We start from the raw sequence: 18,286 nt of genomic DNA on the forward strand, positions 1-18,286 counted from the left end.
AGTAAACTCCTAGTGCATAAACATATATGAAAACCAATGAAGGTGAATCATCAGGACACATGAAAGTGAGTGCAAGAATCCACAAGTACAAGCACGAACGGATGATAAATAATTTATGACGTGTGGCTTGAATACTCCAAGCAAATAAGTATGGATGGCATGCAAACTAATTGTATGAAAGGAAAATAGGTCTTCTCGTGCCACCATTTCAATCATTGGAGGCCAATACTTGGAAACCTATAAGAGGGTGAACAAGGCAATGATAGTATTGTATAACAAATACCAAAGGCATGTCAAATTGGCGAGCAACCTTAGCCACAAATATATAAATATTAGTGTGGATATGTGACTTGTATAATGGGTTGGTTCCATTGTAAAAAGAACATAACATCTATTCCATATTGCACACATTATACAAATTTGGTGTCATGACATCGAAAGTATCACTGGCATGTTTGTATTGAGGAGAGAGATGAGAAATAAATAAATATTAATGTCTCCTAGTGCCCCAAATCGGCCTACGAGATCAAGTAGGATGACTTATTCAAGTGAATTCATGTCATCCATGTGAAAACAAAACAAAAAAACTATAGGTTTTGTAAAGCTCCGTGATCATTATATTAATGCATGCCATGGGGAGATATTCTAGATGAGTTAAAATCCTAAATTGCATAATGAAAAACTATGAGATAAGTAGTGACTAGATTTTGTATCCAATATTTGTTGGCGTAGTGAAGCGATGATGCGACTTCAACAAGTGCATCTAGATGTTCTCGTGCGAATGAATTGCGATGAGCAAGTATCCCCATAAATCGGTGACGGTATAGCAATGTATGTGCCTCATATCCCAATACTTGCAAATTCCTTTGTTGTGGCCATTCGTCGTATCACTCTATAACGACTCCTTGTCAAGATGTTAATGGAATAAATCAACGATGTGCAACCATAGTTGCATCCATGTGCTAATCTTAAGGTTGATTTTGCCTGGTTTTGAAGCTTGGTCAACATTGGACCACACATTCACGAGGACAACTTTTCCCTCTTTTTGGAATGGTGGTGGATATTGCGTATAGAGAAGTATACTTATTTTTTACGTGGTTGAAAATTGAGCACCTAGATCTAAGAAGTGAATGTCACCTACAACCTTTCATTCACATAATTCACACAACTTTTCAACTCTGTATGTGAAGTGCTTCTCATGCCTTGTATGGGAACTTTAAGTTGGCTTGTTGCATTGCATGCACTATGGGACATGTATATGTCAATACACCGTGATCTTTATACGCAATTATCCCCTTGAAACCTTATGAAATGATGTTTGTAATGAGCCATGTGTGGGGAAGTGGGTCCCTTGATGCAAGCCAAGTCACCTGATATAAAGTTCAAATAGATATTGCCACAATACATCATTCTGTTCGTAAATTACATCATGTGTACAATATCAAAAGAGTGGCAAGTTCTTGATCTAAAGGCCATTGTTGTTGAAGCACTTCATCGCTTTGTGAGTACCAAGATGCATTTGGGTGTTTTTGTTGTTGCCATTTGCTTTGACATGTCAACAACTTGTGTAACTCTTTGATGTGGCATGGCTTGGATACGGTTTATGATGTTCACTACCTATATATATTGCTTCTACTACCACACAGGTTGTTGTCAATTCAAAATGGATGATCTTATTTGGATCCTTTCCTATGAATATTTGGTGATGACATTGTGACCAATGGACTCTTTATTCATGTCAACATGAACATAGGAAGCCCCAAAACCCAAATGGATGCATTGTTAAACGAGGGCAAGGATGACCATGGTGTTGAATAACCATAGTTTTGTAGGGGGCTCTGGGGAGTGTGTTTGGTAGAATTATCTTTGTAGCATGGCTTCAGTTGAATATCCTCAAGTGAGTTGATTCTTTGATGGGTTGGCTCATAAAGAAGGTGCCATTCAGGCTTGGTGATTCCTAGATGAATCCATTGCAACTTGCCCTCCCAATAGGCTAAAGACGACTTGACTACTTATTGACGTGGATGATCATGGCCTTGGTCTTTTTTGAGGTTTAGCACGAGGCCTTTTTCACAATATAAACTCCTTAGGGAGCTTCGTTCTTGCCATTAATGAGAATCTATTTCGACACATTTTTTTTCCCACATTTTCATGCTTCGATAACACATGAGACCAACCTAATGATCACCATCACCAACCAGACATTATGAAGACGACAAAAGCTAGCAAACATGGACATGCTCATGTGCCAGAACTAGGAATCGACAATGGTTCAGTTTCAACTTAATTGGTTTGGCCTTCTCCAACCCAAACCGTTTTAGCCTCAATGATTTGGAAGTTTTCAAACTTGAATCAAACTAGTTAATTGTTAACCGCTTTGGAAAAACCATTTACCTTTAACTGTCTGGCCCAAATCGGTTCGGTTCGGCTTGAATTTTGCTGAACCGAGCTCAAACTAGTTTACGAAGCTCAAGCCTAAACCGAGCTGAACCTAAACGCCAATCCGCCAAACCGTTTAAAAACAGTTTAACGGCTCGTTTTAGGCTTGAACCGAACCGTTTGCAACTCCTAGCCAGAAACAAGAAAGCATTTGCCAAGAGAGCATCCAACCCAAGCAAAACATGGACAATGAAGAAATTAGTAGCAGATACCATCGTCGTCCAACAATCACTTGTGTATATAAGAGCAACCAGTCTGTTGTTGTAGGCTGTAGCTTTCGTTCGGAAGAAGAAGCAGCTCAGTGCAAATTCAAATCATTTTCATACTTCCTCCGAGGGTTAGAAAGATAGAGAAGATGGTTTCATGGCCTACCGCTGTGGGCATCAGATCCTGGGATACACTTATCCCAAAGCAAGGTATTTTCACACAAACCAGAGAGCTCTTATACAAGATGCATATTTGGATCATCAGTTACAATGCCTATGCAAAGAAGAAAACCTGGAGAGAGCTATTGAAGTGCTTGTTAGAGTGGATGAACTGGGGATATCTATCTCATCTGAGCTCTATTTTTGTCTATTGAAATCATGCCAAAAGAGAAAAACACTTGCGCATGCTACTCAGATATTTGATCACATAACCAAGCATCGTAGTGTAGACCAGTTTTGTGGTCCTTTGGCTGATTGTTTTGTCTTGACCTTTGCTAAATGTGGTGCTATAAGAGAAGCACATAACCTATTCTGCGAGCTATCTCATCGGAGTGTATTCTCTTGGCTGTCATTAATGTCTGCCTATTTGGAAAATAGGCAAGGAAGAGACGCATTAATCTTGTTTAAGAGAATGCAAAATGATGGCGTTGAGCCAAACCAATCCACATTCATCAACATGTTTAAAGCTTGTAGTATTATACCTGATATCAGAGAGGGTCAGAAGCTGCATGTCTTTGCAAAGGAGAAAGGAATTATTTGTGATGCATATGTGGTCAATACACTTGTGGGCATGTATGCCAAATGTGGTAGCATATCAGAAGCCGAGAAGGTTTTCATTGAGTTTCAATCTCAAGATGTAGTCTCGTGGAATGTGATGCTCACAGCATACTTAGGGAGTGGTCATCATCCATCTATGACATTAAGGTTGTATAGACAAATGCAAGACGAATGTGTACTGCCTGATGAACGAACCTTTGTTATTGTCATTCAAGCATGCATTGCTGCCATAGATCGTTCAATTTTTGATATGAGAGTTCTGAAGATTGTCCATGGATTCCATGCCGATATAAAGAGGAGGAACTTCACTTCTAATATTTTTGTTAGCAACTCTCTTATGTGTGCTTATGGCAAGTTTGGTATTATAAATGATGCTGAGACCATTTTCGCATCATCTCCAAAGAAATCTATTGTGACATGGAATGCAATGCTTTCAACATACATAGGTCAAAACCATGGAGCGAAAGCTTTGCATTTTTACAAGCACATGCAAGAGAAAGGGGTGTCACCGAATGAGCGAACGTTCGTGAGCGCACTTCAGGCATGCCTTATTCTTGTGGACAAGGAAGAAGATATGGCAATCAAAGGGTCGTCATTAAAGGTTGTTTGTCAAAAACTCACACAAGCATTTCGTATTGACATTCACATGCATGGATTAACATTTGATGCTTTTGTGGCAAGTACTTTGGTGATTTTGTATGGAAAGCTTGGTATCTTGAAAGAAGCAGAGGACATTTTTATCTCAGTGTCTAATCGCACTCATGTCTTATGGTGCGCAATGCTCACAGCCTACGTTGAACAAGGTCATGGAGAGAAAGCATTGCAATTGTTTAGACTGATGCAGGAGAAGGGTGTTATGCCCGATAAAACGACTTTCCTAATTGCTCTGCAAGCATGTTATATCATTGCGGAGAAGGAAACATCTAAAATCATAGATGCTAACTCTACAAAAGCGATTTCCTTCAGTATTGGGCAAGCATTGCATGCTGAGGCAAACATACATGGATGTGCCCTAGATGTTTCTATCAGCACCGTGCTTGTAAAGTTGTATAGTAAATGTGGGTTTATCAAAGAAGCAGAGAAAGCATTCAATGGACTTTCTGAGCACGATGTCATTTGCTGGAGTACAATGCTTGAAGCATATTTAGACCAGGGCCAGAGTGAAAAGGCCTTATGTCTCTATGATAAGCTAAAAGATAAGCAAACTATGGACGACATTGTAGTGCTATGCGTATTACAAGCTTGTAGTGAGACAGGAAGTGTAGGGAACTTTTGGCATCTTTATTTTGCTGTGGTTTGTGCTAGCTATGAATATAAACCATTTGTAGCTAGCTCTCTCATCGATGCATGTGGTAATTGTTCAAGTATGGAAGATGGCCAGGAAGCTTTAGAACAACTCTCAAGTCCCGATATTGTTTCCTTGAGCTCATGCATCACGGCTTATGCTCGTAATGGAAATTATGTATCTTGCATTAGAAGTGTCATGGATATGTCACTAAGAGGTGAGATTATAGATGAGGTAGCAATCCTCTCTCTTCTCACATGTTGTAGTCATTCTGGGTATGTGCATGAAGGTCTTGAATACTTCAAATCGTTTGGTGAAGTTTATCACATGATGCCTGAAATAAAACAATATGTTACCATTGTAGACCTCCTTGGACGTGCCGGTGATTTCAGAAGAATAGAAAACATGATGGTGAAGATGCCTCAGGAGGCTTGTGATGCATCTATTTGGGTATGCTTACTTGGAGCTTGTTCAACACACAACAATGTAGATCTTGGAAAGGTAGCATTTGGTCATGCAATACATCTACAACCAAATGCGTCCACTGCATATGTTCTCATGTCAAATGTCTATGCTGATGCTAAATTAACTGACTTGGCACATGAGGTGGACCTGTCAAGAATCTTTACTAAGCAATGAAGTGTTGTAAATGTAAGAGATGGATGTGAAAAACAATCATCACAATTCATAGAACTTTGAAAAGTTCAAACAGAGCTGGAGAATTCCTTGTCTCAACGATTCTGAAACTTGACTTGGATACACTCAAATCTTACATATGGCCACGGCAGTATCTATCATTTGGTTTGCCATTGAGATGGGATTATGAACCTTTCATTGTGCTTCATGAATAGCCTGACAGGTAGGAGACCATGGCATGTATCACTCTGGGCTTTCATGCAATGACTTTTAACTTGCCTGAAGTATGCAAGTTACAGTGAGATTCATGGGATGCCACTCTTAACCATGGTTTCATGTATTAGTAGCATTGATGCATGTATTATGTTGGATGAACTGTTTCTGTTTGGATGGTTCAAGAGACATTCCACGTGCCCAATGATGATAACGCATTTTTATGTCCATTGACATAGGAATCCATATGGTACTTCTACAGGTATTCATCATTGTTTTTCACATAACCTTGTCAAACGGATTCCACAATGACATCATCACATATAAAAAACCAACTTGTACAACAACCAATGAGTATGCAAACAATTTTACCTACACTTCTCCACAAAGAAAAACATTTAAAGGATCCTTTGTGATCATTTGACAAAAAAACATGCATATTGTTCATTTTTAATTCTTCTAAGATCCTAGATTTGGTTTATTTCTACATATCCAACAATTGCTACATTGCAATTGACATATCAAACCATTTTAGTTTGAAGACAGCATGAGGTTTCTGTTCTTGTTGAGCTCATCTTAGGACACCTGAGTTTATCAAGCTCTTCTTGAGCTGAGGTACATGCTGTACATGCTGAAGTGTGAAAGCAGAACCATGCTTGCTTTTCAATATTGTGGTGTGCATGTACAATATCCCAGTCATTTTATTTTCCTTTTTTCACATCTAGACCTAATTCCAAGTTGTGAGAGATTGCTTTCCTTCATCCTTACAATTCCTTCAACCAAGCATTACAGATTTTGACACTTTGTTACATTTGCTTTTTGACATCCCACCCTTATTCATTGCATTTCATGTCCAAGCCGTTTTGCTTTTCACTACCCAACTATTTCTTGGTTTACCTTTTCACACATTTCCTTTTCACTCCCAAACCAATAGCTAGTTTCGTCGGGATTGCTCTCCTTGTACACTTCCAAGACATTTCTTTTATGGCATGCAAACAAGCATTGATCCAAACTCCTTTCCATTTACATTTCAACATTGAGACCATTTCTTCATTTATTGTTTTTGGCATCTTGACCATCTCTTCGATCGCTTTTGCTTTTTTCCAACTTACATGCCTTATTTCTACCAGCTTTGGGCATCCATATGATTTTCTATTCAACATCAAGACCATTTCTTCGTTTGCTCATTTGGCATCCTGACCATTTCTTGTATTACTTATATAAACTTCCATTGTATTACTTATATCAACTTCCATATCTTTTCGTTTTTGCCAATGTTTGGGCATCTATACCAAATTCATTTTCCGGAATCTACTGTTCCCATTTTGAAATCCCGAAAACCCAAGTTCAGTTTCATAGGCTTTCTTCGCATATTTTCCTCCAACACGGAAAGCCATATGTATTTCTTCTTCGTCTCTCTCTTTTTTTTTCTACTGCTTTTTGGCTCTCTTATATTTTTAAACATCTCTACAGCATGAGCTCTTTTCCATTTGCTTTTTGCTTTTTGCTTGTTTTTCGAAACCTTTTCATTGAACAGAGATATAAGAAGGGGTAGGATTTTGTTAGGGCTTTTTTCTCATCCGTCTTCTGATTGTGAATGCTGTAACTCTGAACAACATTGCCATGGAATTCTGGGGTAAGTCTCCATCAGCTTCTCTCAGTAATTGATATTTCTGTGGCATCCACTCCCTCTCTGATGATAATATGATGATGATGATGATGATGATGATGATTTTTATTCATTCATTCACTAATACACACACATCCTCTGCAGGTGTTCAGCTTAAGCCCAAGAAATCTCATAGACTCCCTCGCACAGACTACGGCGGCTCACGCCTTCACGTTACTCAGGTCCTTTTCTTCTTCTCTCCCTTTCTTTGTTTCTTTCTAAAAATGGCTTCTTTTTTGTGTTTCCCATTCATTCTTTTTATGTATTTAGATTTCTGTCTAAGACATAACATAGCTTAGCTTCCCGCTCTCTCTGTCTCTTTGTTTCTGTTTCTCTAGCATTCTTTCCTTCTCTCTCACCCTCTCTGTTAAAATGCTAGTTTCTTTTAACTGTATCTTTGCTTTCTTGTCTCTGTCACTTTGTTTCATTCGTGTTATGTATTCGGATTGCTTTCTGACATACGGTCTAGCTTATGATTTTTTTCTTTTGGCTCACTCGTTGGTTCTTTTATTTCTTTATTTTTTTCCGTCTCTCCCGCATTCTTTTGTTCTCGTTCTCTCTCTCATTCCGTTTTTTTATCTGTTAATCTATCCTTTTTTTTTTTGACTTTGAGTATCTCTTAACATTTTACGCAGGCTACCTTGGGGAACAATGCTTCAAAAGAAAGATCCATTGTGAAGTGTAGAGTTGGGGATGGTCCAGTTCTTTACCTTTGCTCGCTTCTTCCTGGAGTAGCAGAATCATGCTCTTTGGATTTGTATTTCGAAGATGACATTGTATTTTCTGTCAAAGGATCTGCTAGCGTTCATCTGGTTGGCTATTTTGAACCTTACTATGATGAGGATGAGCCAGGTGAAGATATTGGATACTCAGATGAAGAAAATGAATCAGAAGATGATTCGTATCCTTTTATGGTTGTTGCAATCCGTTAGGCATTGTGTAAAAATTTGTTGCACAGTTTGATAAATTAATGTTTAGTGTATTGCCTCATTGATCTAATTACGTAGTCTATGAATGCTGTTGTGCACATTTGTAATGTTCCTGCATCATGAACAGTTTTTTGTATTTCCTAAGGAATTTCCAGTATGCATTGATGTATTGTTGTGGATGATGATAGTGATGATCAGGATCCTCAATTTTCATGTTATCTATGGGACATATTTCAGCATTCCTCTTTAGTGAACCATTGAAGTTGTCATGTGTTATTCATTTTGCATATCCTGAGCTATTTCCAGTTTGGATGGCTTTGTCATGGATGATGATAGTGAAGACGAGGATATTGATTATGAAGTTGACACCACGGATGAGGATGAGCCTATGTTGATCCCTAATTCAGGAGGTATTAAGTTTTATAGGTCAGTATTTCTCTCATGTTGAGAGTATTATAATGACTTGTTAAGAATGCAGTTAAAATTGAAGAAATCAAGGATAAAGAAGATTCTGAAAAGGAAGACAGTGAAAAAATAGCTTCTATAGTACCAGTAAAGGCTGATAAGGGAATGCTGAAGACAGCGGAGAAGGTTGTTAATGGAGAAATCCTTAGTAGTGAAGATGAGGATGGATTTCCTCTTGACAAGAAGAGGAAAAGGAAAACTGATGATGAAGAGTCTACAAAGAAAAGGTTTTTAAGAGTCTCTTCTGTTTACTAACGTACACTTTTTGTTTATTGAAATTAAGAATAATGTTTTTAGGTTATCCGAGGGTGAACCAGCTTCAGAGCCTGCAATTGCACCTAACAAGGATGTAGAGACACTTAGTAAAACTGAAGAAGAAGAAACTCCAAAGAAGAAGAAAAAGAACAAAAAGAAAAAGAAAAAAGAGACAAAAGAAGAGGAGAAAGTCTCTGAAGATGCCCAATCTAAACAAAATAATGGAAATCTTATGGTAGGAGATGATGCACAAGCATTGGGTAAGAAAGGGACAGTGAAAAAATATGATAATGGTCTTGAAATTGTGAATGTGTCTATGGGAACACCAGATGGTAGGCAAGCCACAAGAGGAAAGAAAGTACGCACATGTTACATGCTCATTAACAATATGCTGATTTGGAAGTTTATATTCATATATGTGATTGTAACATGAAAGCATTATTTGTTGCCATTTCAGGTTGGAATGATCTATACTGGTAGATTGAAGTCCAATGGGAAGATTTTTGATTCGAATCTTGGAAAGAAACCCTTCTTCTTTAGATTGGGTGAGTGAATTTGTTTTGAGATTACCTAAGACTCCTGGAAACTATTGACACATTGTACACCATCTCTTTGATGGTACATTAAAATTCTTTGTTTTCATGGACTGATTCAGGTGTGGGTCAAGTGATCAAGGGCTGGGATATTGGAGTGAATGGTGATCTTCCTTTTTTGCATATTCAGATATGAAATTAGTTTGCGTTGATTTTCACTAAGATGAGGAACTGTTTGCAGGTATGAGAGTTGGAGACAAGAGAAAGCTTATCATTCCTCCTTCTATGGGGTATGTACATGTTTGATGTCACTGGATATTTTTTGTGTCTAGGTTTAACTGGTCAATTGTAATAAATAATAAGGGTTTTTTCAAGCATTTCCCACTCCTTGCAGGTATGGAAATCAATCAATTCCTGGAATACCTCGGAATTCATGGCTTGTTTTTGATGTGGAGTTGGTGGAAGTCAAATAATTTGTTTTCGACTTTGGCTTGTTATTATTGATGCACCATTGATTAAATCAAAATCCTATATTTGAACGGTGAATTCACAGTTCATCTTAAGTTCGAACTGATGGACAAAATGGCAAATATTCTAGTTTAGTTGTGGCAAGTTGAGTTCAATGGTGTCTCCCTTAACAATTTTCCCCCTCAATTATTTTCCTTTTGGGTTGATCTCAATATCAACTGAGTTGTCTGATATCTATATTCTAATTTACCTAGTGCTGTTTTTTCCAGTAATAGTATATATTTTATGATAAGGGAATTTGAGTATTGCTTCCTTGAATTCATATGCATGTGAGGTTTTTGTTGGCATTGGTGGGAGGACACTTATCATCTAGAGGATTTTTGTGAAAAGGAAAATATTTTACTCCAAAGAATCATTGAAGTGTGTTATTGATTCCATATATTAAATGATTAATAAGAAAATCAGTGGAGAAAGTATATTAGTTCTCTACAAGTATAACCTTTTAGCTTTCTGATATAATAAATGATAGAAAATCTTTGACTGGAGAAAGTATATAGATCCTCCAAAAGTGTTGTGGGGATGTTACCATGAGAGATTGCGAACCTTTTACTTGAGGATTTTCAGATGTGGGTGATAATAATTTAAGTGTCGTACTCTATTGGATATTCATAAGACAAGTTGCCAAAGGTGAATTAATCTTCTAGCTGTTAAGTTCAAGCTATTTCACAAAGTTGATATCTGTTTAGATCTCAGAAAATGTATAGACCCCTGTGAAGATGTATTCTGTGATGTTCAATCTGTGGAATGAATAAAGACCATGTCCATATTTAATATCGTTGGGGTAGCATGCAATCTATGTTTAAATATTGAATCCCAACTAAATAACACCATGATTCGATGAGTGGATGAAAAGCATAAAATGCTAGAAGGTCCCTTTCTTGGACTTTGGAGAGGTGTGAAGGCTACATAGGAAACAATCCTAGACAAAGGCTTCTCGTTTCATACATCAATAATGAACCATTGTCCTTTGTTTTTATATAATATGTTTACTATGTTTTGCAAAGTAGAAAGGGACAGTCTAGAGAGTTGCTTAAGTAACTAAACTACTTGACTATCAATTAGCTTCCTGTTCAGTGGGAGATGAAAACAGTCTGAGCAAATACAATTGCTTGCTTTGGGACTACAAGTCTACATATCCCCCATGAACCTCAAGCTACTTACTATGATTGTCCCATCCCAGATCCAGATATGCATATACATGCACATACGATGAGAGGGTTATGCAAAGAGCAACACATTAGTAGAGCTTCTGATGAATTATGCCGATGTTAACATCATATTTGAACATTTCTTCCTTCTTCAAGTTAAAGAAGCTATGCCAATATTAACATGATATTTGAAGTATTGTTGTTTTAGAGGGCAATGAATCGTGGTAATACCCACCAACAATTTTTCAATCGCACAAATAATCTTCCTCTTGATTAGTAAAGAACACAGCTTTTTTGAGTCTTCATGGAAGCTTGTTGGCCTAGGTTCTTTAAAACCACTAGTAACTAAATCACTTGATTGGCAGCTCCACTATAATAAGACTTTCATCAAAATGAATGGAAATAATTGTAGAATGAAAGAGTTTGGCATCTCACTTGCATCAAATCTGAGCCAAGCTCGTATATGCTTTCATAAACAAAAGAGGGGACTATAAACAAAAGAGTTTCTCTATTCTTGATTGGCATTTACAAGCTTTCATATGCTTTTTTTCCATAGAAAATTAACTGAAGGAACCATAAACACACAAATTAAAAATTACTCAAAAGAGGAAGACCATTTCTCCATCAACGAGACCACCCCTGAAAAAATCTACATGTTTGTCTCATTTAGAGATAAAGAGGGAACAGAAAAAGGACATCATCAAAAGCCATGATTGTCATAATATGTAGCAATTATACAAGAGAAATGGAAAGATATGGGCTTCACTTGGGCGTTGGCATGGATGGGTTGATTGCGGGAGCAGAAGTGGGAGCAGATGGGGACATCGGCAATGGTGGTGATGATGGTAACATCGGTGGCGGCGACGATACAGGAGGTTCATGCCGATATAGGGAAACCTCATGTGCCAAGCGGCGCCAATCGGCTTGAACCATGCTTGATATACACATAGTCCTCTGTTATTTTTGTCTTTGCTTCTTCTTTCTTATCTTCTTCTTTTACCTCTTCGTTTTCTGATACCGCTCTTACCCTATTCTTCTTCTTCTTCTTCTTCCTCTTTGGTGATACAACTCATTCCTAAGAATGTCCACTTCTCCTTCTATGCGTTTGTTCCTGCTGTTTTTATTTTCTGTTCTTTTTTCCGCTACTCTCCCCTGTTTTTATGAATGGGTGGAACAGAGCACACTTCTGGCTTGAGGTAGGCACGCTCCACCCCCTTAGGGTTACCTTTCCCTTTATATATATGTATATATATATATAATATATGTGTATATATATAATATATATGTGTATATATATAAACTATATATGTATATATATAATGTATATATGTATATATATATATATGTATATATATATATATATATGTATATATATATAATATATATGTATATATATATAATATATATGTATATATATATAATATATATATATATATAGAGAGAGAGAGCTCTTTCACACGAGGCATTCCCATGGACATGAGATTGGTAAATATGTATGTACATGAGAGATCTAGTTGCTATTCGAGATTGCTTAGGACTACGAGAAATCACGTCAAGAAATCGAACATCGCTAATACTTGTGAGAAATCATGCACACACACACACAATATTCTCTCTCATCACATGATGCTTTTTGACATTCACCCAATGGGATCTATGTCTTGCCGTAAAAGCTCTGGGAACTTAGTCTTCGGATTGTACTAACCTACAAGTTATGGGAATATATGCATGCACCTTAGTGAATAAACTCATGTTGGGATATCGATTGATGCCATTGAAGATGATGATTTTAATAACCTATGATTAATGCTTTGCAAAATATGACTTCACTAATGCTCCATATGAATCCAATGAACTATGGTTATTAGTATAAGTAATTAATCTAAGAGGGCCAAGTGGTGTACATGTATTGTTGCTTGAATTTAGGTATCGGCATGATTTGGTTTTGGCTTAACCGATTTAGCATCGTCCAAGCCAAACTAGTTAAGCCTTAACTGGTTTAGAGGAGTTCAAACCTAGACCAAACCCTATTGGTTCCATGTTTTGCTTCTTGAAAATAGTATCTTTCTTGCCCCTTCTCTCTCTCTCTCTCTCTCTCTCTCAATACCTTTTTTACACTTTTGTGACATCAATTCTATTATGGAGTGTTTGATATATCAAGTCACAACATTTGTAAGTCCATTATAGAGAGTTTGAATTTTTTTTTCCTCAGGGTGTTTCGCTATAGAATATACATTTTGTTACTTCTTGAAACCCCTATAAGGTCATATGCGTATAGAGAATTTGGGGGGTACCTGCTTAAGATTGAACGATGCATCTCACGTAGATTTGTATGGTAAGTAGGTAAAAATGCTCAAAAGACACATTGATGCAAAATACATATTGAGTTTTGGGATGGATGCCAAGTTCTAACCATTTTGAGATACTTGGCATCCATCCCATAACTCCATATGTATTTTGCATCAATGTGTCTTTTGAGCATTTTTACCTACTTACCATACAATTATATATGTGAGATGCATCTTTCAATCTTAAGCACGTCCCCCCCAAATTCTCTATACGCACATGACCTTATCGGGGTTTCCAGAAGTAACAAAAGGTATATTCTATAACGAAACATCTTGAGTAACAAAAAAATTCAAACTCTCTTTAATGGACTTACAAATTTTGTGATTGATACATCAAACACTCCATAATAGAATTGGTGGCACAAAAGTGTAAAAAAGGTGTGTGTGTATATATATATATATAGAGAGAGAGAGAGAGAGAGAGAGAGAGAGAGAGAGAGAGAGAGAGAGAGAGAGAGAGAGAGAGAGAACACTCATCAAGAATTGATTATGGTGCAATTAGATTTGGAGAAAGCTTATGATCATGTTAATTGGTCTTTTGTTTCTGGGTTAATGTATACAATGGGCTTTGGACCGCGTATGTCTCGCCTCATATTTTTATTAGGACAAGATGCAGTGTCTCGAGTAATGCTTAATGGGGGAGTTACATCAGATATTGCCCTCACAAGATCTGTTCGTCAAGGATGCCCTCTTAGCCCATTGTTGTTTGCTATTGTTACTCATCCTTTGTTAGTGATGCTATCAAGACTTGCAATAAATGGTGACATTGTGGGTTTACACCTTCCGTCCGGAGGGCAAATAGTAGCACAAGCTTTGGCGGATGATTCTTTCATGTTTTTACAAGCCTCACGGGAGAATCTTGAGAAGGGGATGCTTGTATGGAATCAGTTTGCATTGGCTTCCGGATTACATATTAATTGGAGGAAGTCTAGTCTCATATCATGCATTGAAAGGGATTTGGAATGTTTAGGATGGCAAGGATCCGTCGTGAAGAAAGGCTCTATTTTTCGACACTTGGGCTATCCATTAGGAATGAATGTTACAAATGGTCAATTGATTGAATGGATGTCTAGTAAGTTGAGGGATAAGTTCATGTATTGGAAGTCACAATCTTGGCCATTTCATGTTCGCTTGAAGGTTGTACAATGTATTATGGAACCCATGATATTTGTTGAGTGGCAAGCTCAACCGGAGCCGGATCGGCTGAATAAGCCGGAGCCGGTGAGCGAGATGGATCGGGCGAATTGGATCGGTATGACGGTGAGCAACCGAACCGGCAAGCAGTGGAGGCCGGGTGCAATCCGTAACCGGCAGTCCAATCGGAAGCCTAGTACAGGATAGACTACTAGGCAGCTATAGTCTCGTAGTAAGTGTCAGATGCTCGTGTGAGCATTGAAGTACATGGTACTTCTGTCAGTCCCAAGAGGACTTGTATAAATAGTGCTACTAAGCACAATGTATAAATTAGTCTTGATATAATTTTGAAACGGTGTTCGGCTCTCTCTGTCTCTCTCGCTCTCTCTGTCTCTCTCGCTCTCTCTTGCTCTCTCTGTGTGTGTTGTTCTCTGTTTTACGCTTCCGCAAACACTTACGTTTACATGGTATCAGAGCGCGAGGGTTGAGAACCTCTGCTGCAGACATTTACTCTTGAGAAGAAAACCCTAACAGGTCGAAAACAGACACAGTAGAAGACATGGATAGAGGCATGGCTACGTCGCTCCCGGTGGAGAAGCTCGACAGGAGCAACTACGCATCCTGGTCTTACAAGATGCACCAGTACCTGCTTGGACACGAGTACTGGAATTATGTCGAAGGAGCGAATGATGCGGCGCTAGACTCGGCACACAAGGACTTCCCGGTATGGGAACATGCGGCAAGCAGGGTGATGTACTGCTTCGCGTCCAGTGTCGGCGATCAGCTGCTTAGCCACATCCGTGACGCCAAGAAACCGAAGGATGCTTGGGGGAACCTGAAAAAGGTTTTCGCTGCAAGCACCACTGCTTGGAAGCTGCAACTCAGACAAGAGTTGAGCAATGTTCGACAGAAGAACATGTCCGTGGCAGACTACACGGGCCGGATAAAGGAGATCTGCGACTCGCTCGCCTCTATCAATGTTACCGTAGAGGAAGACGAGATGATGCAGGTATGTCTCGGAGGCCTGGCGTCCAAGTTCGGAGCGTTCCGGACTGCGGTGTGTACAAGGGAGAATACCCCCTCATTCTTCGACTTACAGTCGATGCTCCTTGTAGAGGAGAACCACGCCGGTGCATCTACCAGTGCAGCCCCGGACAACCGAATGCTGTACATGGGAACGGATCGGTTCTGTGGGCGTGGTGGAAGAGGAGGGTCGGCACGCAATGGAGGCGGCCGGCAAGAGCAGGAACGGAGGCACTATGAGTGTGCCGACAGCAGTTTCGGGACTTCCACAAGCAGGTGGGGTCAAGGCGATGCCGGAGGCCGGCAAGACAAATCCGCTACGGAATGCTGGTACTGTGGTAAAAAAGGCCACAGGGAAAGCGAGTGCTGGAGAAAGCGTACCGATTCGGACAAATCCGGATCCGACAAGACCGGTAAGGATGGCCGGCAAAACTCGCACTACGCAAACGGATCATGAGGATCCGGAACCGGAAAGGCCGGTAAGGGGCCAGCCTTGGTGATGAATCACAAGGCAAACTCAATGAAGAAGACCACTTCCAAAACGGAGGAAGTGTGGTATGTTGATTCTGGCGCGTCGAACCACATGGCGAGCCACAAAGAGTGGTTCTCCTTTCTGGAGAAACCGGATCAACCAGGAGTAGTCGAATCCGGAGACGACACTCCTCACCCAATCGTGCACGTCGGAGAAGTCCCTCTAAGCATGTCGGACAGAAAGGGAAGCTGATGAACGTATTACATGTTCCGACAATCACGAAGAACCTGGTGTTCGTCGGTCAGATTGTCGACTAGGGGATGCGGGTGCGGTTTACGCACCTCGGGTGCTTCATTGAGGATGAGGGCGAAGTCATTGCGCAAGGGTGCAGAGACGGGAGGATGTTTATCCTCGACACCAATGACGTTGGCACCGCTCTGTTCGCAAAACGACAGAAGGTCGAGTAGGACATCGACCTGTGGCACAAGCGGATAGGCCACGTCAACTACCGGAGGCTTCAAGATCTGCAAACGAAACAAGTCGTTTTCGGTTTGCCGAAGTTCAGTGGCCGTAGAGCCGAAATTTGTGAAGCCTACCAACTTGGGAAGCAACACCGGCTTCCATTCCCCACCGAACGGAACCGGAGCCGTAACAAGGTCGATCTCATCCATTCGGATGTGTGGGGACCGACACAAAGTGTAAGCCTTGGCGGGAGCCGATACTTCGTCTCCTTCATCAACGACTATACTCGGCATACTTGGATCTACCTCATTGAGCGGAAGAGCGAAGTCTTCGACTGTTTCCGGAGCCTCCAGAAGATGGTGGAACGGGAATCGAAGAGGAAGATCAAATGCCTTCGGTCGGATGGCGGAAAGGAATATTTTTCCGGCCAATTCACTAGTTATCTGCAACAAAAGGGAATTCGACGAGAGTTCAGCTGCAGATACACACCGGAGCAAAACGGTGTGGCCGAAAGGAAGAACCGAACACTCGTCGAAGCGGCAAGGACAATGCTGGAGGAGAAGAGCATGCCCCGGTTCTACTGGGCGGAGGCGGTCCAGACGGCGGTCTACATACAAAACCGCATTGGTGACAAGGTGTCAGCTCATGAGCTATATTTCGGGCGCAAGCCGAACTTAAGACACCTTCGGATATTCAGCAACATAGTGTACGTGCATGTGCCGGATCAGAAGCGGAGAAAGCTGTATGCAAAATCGGAAAAATGCATCCTAGTCGGCTATGATCAAGAGCAAAAGGGGTATAAGTGCTATAACCCCCGGACGAAGGAAGTCCGAGTTAGCCGGGATGTCGAGTTCGACGAATTGGGATCCTGGTACTCCGTACCGACTCCGACTTCTGATCCCGACCCAATACCGGAAGATCAGGCCAGTGAGCCTGAATCAGCCCTGGCAGAGGATGATGAAGCCGGGACTCAAGATGAGAGTCCGGAATCGTTTCGGTTGAGTGGACCGAACGAGCGACTGAGTCGATTGGACTAGTCGGATGAAGAGACGGCAAGTGGTGGAGACTCTACCGTGCTCTCCCCGCGCAAGGAACCAAGGAAACGGTTCACGCGCAAAGAGAAGGGGAAGAGGAAGATGCCGGAATTCGAAACCGGCAACGATGAGTCGGATCGGTGCGTATCCGACTCCGGAAAGGAGAAAGGCAGATCTTTGGTAACGAAGACCGAACTGGCCAAGAAGGGCCTCAAATCAGGTGACGGTGCGTTGCGCCGATCAACCCGTCAAAAGGATCCCGTCGTGCGGTACGGGTACAATGAATACATGGCGCATCATTATGCGTACATGACTAAGGTGACAAAAGTGCGTGAGCTAGAGAGCTACGCAGAAGCGGCAAGGGACGCAAATTGGCGTGCCGCTATGGACGAAGAAATGAGGGCACTCGATGCCAACGAAACTTAGGACCTAGTTGATCCTCCCCGTCATTGTAAACCGATCGGATGCAAGTGGGTTTACAGGGTCAAGTACAACGCCGACGGTTCTGTTAACCGGTACAAAGCCCGGTTAGTGGAGAAGGGATACGCGCAGACCCACGGAATCGAATACGACGAGACCTTCGCTCCTGTGGCGAAGATGACGACGGTTCGTGTGGTACTGGCTGTTGTTGCGGCAAGGGGGTGGCATCTTCACCAGATGGATGTGAAGAACGCCTTCCTTCAAGGAGAGCTTGAAGAAGAAGTCTTTATGACTCAGCCCCCCTGATTTC

The 18,286-nt window shown here is 40.6% G+C and overlaps 2 protein-coding genes across 2 annotated transcripts; both read left to right on the top strand.

Moving 5' to 3' along the window:
- Positions 1-2,802: 2,802 nt before the first annotated feature.
- Positions 2,803-5,346, top strand: LOC147862705 (pentatricopeptide repeat-containing protein At4g13650-like). Its single transcript, XM_087321141.1, has one exon. The coding sequence runs from the start codon at positions 2,803-2,805 to the stop codon at positions 5,344-5,346; it is 2,544 nt and encodes an 847-aa protein (XP_087177267.1).
- A 1,696-nt stretch (positions 5,347-7,042) lies between these two features.
- On the top strand, positions 7,043-10,087 carry FKBP53 (FK506 BINDING PROTEIN 53). Its single transcript, XM_087321622.1, has 10 exons — positions 7,043-7,192; positions 7,331-7,407; positions 7,861-8,126; positions 8,461-8,564; positions 8,633-8,846; positions 8,917-9,232; positions 9,332-9,419; positions 9,530-9,571; positions 9,649-9,697; positions 9,802-10,087. The coding sequence occupies exons 1-10, from the start codon at positions 7,180-7,182 to the stop codon at positions 9,878-9,880; spliced, it is 1,248 nt and encodes a 415-aa protein (XP_087177748.1). The 5' UTR covers positions 7,043-7,179; the 3' UTR covers positions 9,881-10,087.
- The last annotated feature ends 8,199 nt before the right edge of the window (positions 10,088-18,286 follow it).

Source organism: Azolla caroliniana, unplaced genomic scaffold (genome assembly GCF_043228905.1).
Source record: "Azolla caroliniana isolate FFs.n. ecotype wild unplaced genomic scaffold, voAzoCaro1.0.p SCAF_6, whole genome shotgun sequence".
In the NCBI taxonomy this organism is placed as follows: Eukaryota; Viridiplantae; Streptophyta; class Polypodiopsida; order Salviniales; family Salviniaceae; genus Azolla; species Azolla caroliniana.

Excerpts from the sequence above, each read along its gene's own strand:
- LOC147862705 (XM_087321141.1), top strand. The coding sequence starts at position 2,803 with ATGGCCTACCGCTGTGGGCATCAGATCCTGGGATACACTTATCCCAAA.
- FKBP53 (XM_087321622.1), top strand. Across the intron at positions 9,420-9,529 it reads ACCCTTCTTCTTTAGATTGG|GTGTGGGTCAAGTGATCAAG; the intron begins GTGAGTGAATTT and ends GGACTGATTCAG. Across the intron at positions 9,572-9,648 it reads CTGGGATATTGGAGTGAATG|GTATGAGAGTTGGAGACAAG; the intron begins GTGATCTTCCTT and ends AACTGTTTGCAG.